Genomic DNA, 5444 nt, shown 5'->3' on the forward strand with positions numbered 1-5444 from the left:
GACGGTGGCGAGGCGGGGTCGGGGGAGATGGCGGCGAGGCGGGGTCGGGGGAGACGGCGGCGAGGCAGGGTCGGGAGACGGTGGCGAGGCGGGGTCGGGAATTGGGGGAGGAAGCAGAGGAGAGGGAATCAGGCCGCGCGGGGGTTAGGTGAAAATAGCTTTAACTGTAGCGTGGGAAGGAAAAACGCGCTGCTGCTAAAATCCGTAGTAGTAGCGCTGTTCGTAGAAGGGCGCTACTACTATACCTAGCACGCCGGGAACGGTGTGGCAATTATAGTAGTAGCGCTTTCTGTTCGGGCAGCGCTACTGCTAAGCTGCTAACTGTAGCGCGGTTCTGCCAAACGCGCTACTGATAAGTAGCAGTAGCGCCTCATTTTAACAAGCGCTACTGGTAACATTCTGTATATAAGGTTTTCCCTAGTAGTGATAGGATATGCGTGCGTGTGTTTAAAGGGATGGGTATATGTATGTGTATGTGAGCATTTTCAATTGTATCGTATTAAAAAATGTTAACATACGGTCTTTAGAATGTACTAATAAGTTAATACCACAAAAGGATTACTACAAAACACAATAAAATAGTTACATTGTGGAAGTAACTTTGGTCTATGCTTATAGTTTCACATACAATCAAAACATTTTTAAATATATTACTCCCTTCTTATCAAAATATAAGACGTTTTTTGACAATATATATACGAAGGAAGTATTAGTGAAAGGTTTAAAAGCTTCCAAAACTGTCCAAAATATCATGCTTTTTGTGGAAGTGAAGGGAGTACACATTTTTAAAAAAAAAATTGGTACCATTGGTACAGCTGAAGTTACCGTTGGTGGTTAACTAATTAACTACCTGCCTTTTTCCGGTTTACTTACAAACTAAGGAATCATTTTTTTATGAATAACTAAAAAGAGAACATTCTTTGATTAAAGTGAATCCCCTAGGAATTTAAAAGGATTTTTTGGGCTGAAAGAAGGATTTATCATTTAAAGTTTGTTTGATTTGTAAGATCGAAGCACACCGCCGCCGTGTACTAGGCCTCTGCATTATTGCGATGCATACGGCCTGGCATGGCATCAAGATCAAAAACATCAACGAGTTGCATATTCGCTTTTCCCCTCCCAATTTTGCATTGATATTGCCTGCGCCAGATCACCAGGGTTTTCTTCAGCTTGATCGGCGCATGCCATTGAATTGAGCCTGTAAAATTGTACTACGAGTGAGGAAATCCATTCTACAAGCGACGTACAGCCTTTTTTTTTACCAAGTCTTGGGCATGCCATTTGTACTTTTGACAAGGCATATCCTCTCTTGTTTGGTCATAACGGCGTTAGTGCTATCAAGCTCCGACTCATAAAACTCCAAATAATATTGTACAAATGCTAGTTTCCATTTGGCTTCCAGAGCAATATAAAAGCATGACAGAGCGTACCATAGTGCTGGAGCGGCTGGCCATGATCCCGTGCTCTGAAGCTGGTTTGTCCCGTTGCACCCTCGATATTTCTTTATTTTTTTATGAATTCAGGTGACCGAGCGATGGCTACATCATCGTATTCCGCTTCATCGATCTTAATTTTTCAACGTGTTACCTTTAATGCGGCACTGTCGCAACGGCATGATCCTACTCAAACCACACTAGCGAGCTACTACCTCCGTCCTGGTTTATTGGTTCTGTAATCTGTGCCAAATTTTGATCTTAAATTTAACTAACAAAATGTTTATGCATGTCACAACAAATTATATCATTGAAAGCTATGTTCAGATACGAATCCAACGACATAATTTTTGTTGACATGCATTAACATTTTGTTAGTTAAATCTTTAGTCAAAATTTATCACAAATTACAAAAGGGACTAATAAACCAGGACAGAGGTAATAGTCTTCTGTACCTTTCTTTATAACTGTTATATAATGAGCCTAAGCTAAGCTAAGGCTGGCACGAGAAATGGATGGAACAGAACATTTCAACAATCTATCACCACTTGTCGCAACGTAACGTACGTAGCTATCACCTGCTGAACTAGTCTAACTTAAACCGAGCATGCAGCTGTATGCCACTTCAGATTATGTCTTTGGGCCCTGACGCACGCGGAGACGGCCTCCACCCCTCGGATCGTGATCTCACAGATCTCGAGGCACGATCCGACGGTGACCGGAGGCAGCGCATCACATGAGGATTGACCCCGTAGAATTGTTTACGACACAGGAGAAAAGTAGGGCCATGCAATGCAACACCTGAATGGCATATATAATAATTATCCTCCTACTTAAACTAACAGAGGCCGTCCTTGTCCTTGTCTTCCCAGCTGGATCAAGCCAGGCGGCAAAGGGGCAAGCAGAGCAGGTCAAGCAAGTAACTCCAGGAAGGCAGAAACCACCAGCATAGTGATACCAGCTACTTCTTCAGAAGGACCGCATAGTGATACCAGCTACGCTATGTACAGGACAAAAGCAGCATTGCATTGCCGATCTTGCTACAAAGAGCCATCATTTCTTCCTTCTCTTTGAGGACCTGGCCGGCTGTGAAGCATCTGCAGACGCTGCCTCCTCGGCTTTGGCCATCCTCGAACTTCTCCTGGGCACCGCGGTCGACGGGCCTGCTTCTTCAGCCTCTTCCGCCAGTTCAGCCTTGACTCTGCGTTTCCTCCTCGAAGGAGGGTCAGCCGATGGGGCCTCCTGACCTTCCCCGCCGGGCTCATTCGCTTCCTCGTTGCCCTCGTCCTCGCCTTCCTGCTGGGGCCATTCAGTGGCACAGTGGGGACAAGCTCTCGAGGCCTAAATGTGCAGATAAGTTAGCAAACAATGATGGCAACGTCAACATGAGTAACAATGGAACTGGTATTACAGGAATTACCTTCCGCTGTGGAAATTTCTTCTTCAGACAGTAGATATGGATTCTCACATTGCATCCCTCCTTGGAACAAGTTGATGCCTGTTGTGGATACAAATATAATAATGCTGGCATCAGAGCACACAACGTTTATAGAGATTCTACAAAAACACTTGTACAATATATGGTACGGAGTAAGTGGCAAGAACAAGGGAAATGCAATATCATAGTAATCAAACATCAGTACCTTTATACCAGCTTCATTGCAAACCTCGCATGATGGGATATCATTGCTGCGAAACCAGCTCCGGAGATCAAGAAATGATCTGATACCAAGACCAATCTTGCCCTCTGAGGTATACGCCAGCCAACGATCTTGTATCAGTTCAGTAAGAGTCTTTTCCTTTTGAGAGAACAAGAAGTTTGTGATAGAAGAAGGAAGACGAGATTGAGTGTCTTGTGTACCATCCGCAATCACGACCTGAGAGTAGAACACTCAATAGTTTATGATACCCGTATTGCAAACAAGATTCAACTCTAGCAATCAGCAGATACAAAGCAGGCCACAGAAAATACACATCATGACTCGTCCATCCTAACTGTTTGTAAATCACAATTGAATGAAGCTACAATATAGGCACACGTCCATTAGTATAGCTAGACAACAATTTGTTGTGAGTACAGTACATATGGATGGGGTAGATGATGCTTTGATCATGATCACACATTCAGGATATCTTCGCCAGTTATGTCCTAAACAGCTAAGGTTTTGTGCTTCTTGCATGATCACACATGATAGTATGTGAATGCACAAGTAAGGTGTTGTTTAAACATAAAAGAGAGTCATGTGCCCATGACAGACTGGTACAACAAACCTGGTTGTCAATCCGGACGTTGAGAGCTTCAATACTAGTTATGCTCCCATCATTTCCAGCTTCATGAACTATTGCTTCTAACTGCCACAAGAACCATTGTGGATACAGTTATGCAAACATACAAATAAGTCATTCAGCATACATCGTGCTGAGTTGAGCTAGTTCAAGCAAGCAACTGCATACCAGTCCCTTGTAGAATGCAATCTGTGGTACGGAATACTTGGAGCCAAGCTTCGATTCTTCATCAGAAATGTTGTTGACCACTCCATAATAAACTATTCCATCATACTGGTTTATACATGCTCGCAGATCAAACTGCAAATACCGTAGCTCATTGTTGATCTTCATAAGTGTATCACTGAATAGTTGCTGGTGAGTGGCTGCAGGTCATGACAATAGACATATTCAGCTGGAGATGGGAGTTTGGTGATCTAATTACAGTCTGTAGGCAATAATATGGTCGCTGAAAGACACTTCTATATATAATGTGTTCCTAGAAACACGATTCTACCATCCAACCAGGTCTCAACTGAACTAACAATGATATTAAACACACACAAAACGAACCAAGATCATTCTGTTTTTTGAGACAATCAGAAGATGCAACCTTCAACCATTGTGAATGGCAGTTGATCCTCCATTGAACAATTATTAAAGTTACTCCCTCCGGTCCTTTTTACTCTGCATATAAGAATTGTCTGAAGTCAAACTTCGCAAAGTTTGATCATATTTATATGAAAAAGTATCAACATCTACGATGCAAAAGTTATACAATATGAAACTTTAAGTCATGACGCATCTACCGGTATTGATTTCACAAAGTGAATGTTGGTAGTTTTTTCTATAAAACTGGTCAAACTCTACGAGGCTTGACTTCAGACAAATCTTATATGCAAACTAAAAAGGACTGGAGGGAGTACACCAAACATAAACTCATTTACTGAAAAGGAAAGGTTTTGGACCCTACAGGGGCTACATCAGTAACTACAAAACAACATCAGTCGAAGGGGAACGGACGCTTGACTAAAAGTTGCCACGGGCGCATTACATCGAACACATGGGTGACTAAAAGTTCCCGCTGGCGCATTACATCGAACACCTAGGCGGCTACGAGTAACGAGAAGAGGGGTGGAACCAATCGAAGGGGGGGGAGAAGAGGAGCGAGCGGGGCGGAGCGGGCAGGCGGATACCGGGGTTCTTGCCGCCGGAGATGGCGGTGAAAAGGGCGTGGAAGTCTCGCTCCGAGAGCGGTCCACGGGAGAGCAGCGCCTGCAGAAGCGTATGGTGCCGCCATGAGAGCGGCGCCATCGGATCGTGCAGCTCCTCTAGTCACTAGCTCGTGCCTTGGTGTAGGGATCTATAGGGGCGGGGGGAGGAGAAACCCTAGCTTGACACGCAGAATGGGTGGGATTACGCGGCCGAGGTGGGGAACGGAACGGATTGGAAGGTTTCGCGCTCGCGGGAAGGCGTCCAAGATCGCGGGAAATGTTTCGTGGTGGTGGTGTCACGTCCAAATCACTCGGGTAATGTACGGAGGTTTGTTCCGTTTGGATTTTTTCCCTTTGTCTGTTAAGTTTATGGTCTTTTTCTCTTTTCTCCTGGTGGACATGTTGGTCAAGTCCACGGTCATGATTGCTGTCACCACCTCTTTTGATTTGGTTTTGGTATTGGCGGCCTCGGGTGCGAGCTTCTTTGTTTGTGCGGCCTTCTCGATGTCGAGCCTTCTCCTCATGACGGCCT

The 5444-nt window shown here is 44.5% G+C and overlaps 1 protein-coding gene across 2 annotated transcripts; it reads right to left on the minus strand.

The window, feature by feature from the left end:
- Positions 1–2204: 2204 nt before the first annotated feature.
- On the minus strand, positions 2205–5199 carry LOC119308399 (non-structural maintenance of chromosomes element 1 homolog). 2 transcript variants are annotated; one of them, XM_037584524.1, is made up of 7 exons: positions 4895–5199; positions 4312–4385; positions 3888–4084; positions 3705–3785; positions 3077–3310; positions 2854–2931; positions 2205–2774 (listed from the first exon to the last, which is right to left on the minus strand). In XM_037584524.1, exons 1-7 carry the CDS (start codon positions 4996–4998, stop codon positions 2487–2489), a joined length of 1056 nt encoding a protein of 351 aa, XP_037440421.1. In that variant the 5' UTR covers positions 4999–5199; the 3' UTR covers positions 2205–2486. The 2 variants fall into 2 exon arrangements, with proteins under 2 accessions (XP_037440421.1, XP_037440422.1); XM_037584525.1 differs by lacking the exon at positions 4312–4385 and having other exon boundaries at positions 4895–5197.
- Between the last annotated feature and the right edge of the window lie 245 nt (positions 5200–5444).

The sequence above is a fragment of the Triticum dicoccoides genome, chromosome 5B (genome assembly GCF_002162155.2).
Source record: "Triticum dicoccoides isolate Atlit2015 ecotype Zavitan chromosome 5B, WEW_v2.0, whole genome shotgun sequence".
Taxonomy (NCBI): Eukaryota; Viridiplantae; Streptophyta; class Magnoliopsida; order Poales; family Poaceae; genus Triticum; species Triticum dicoccoides.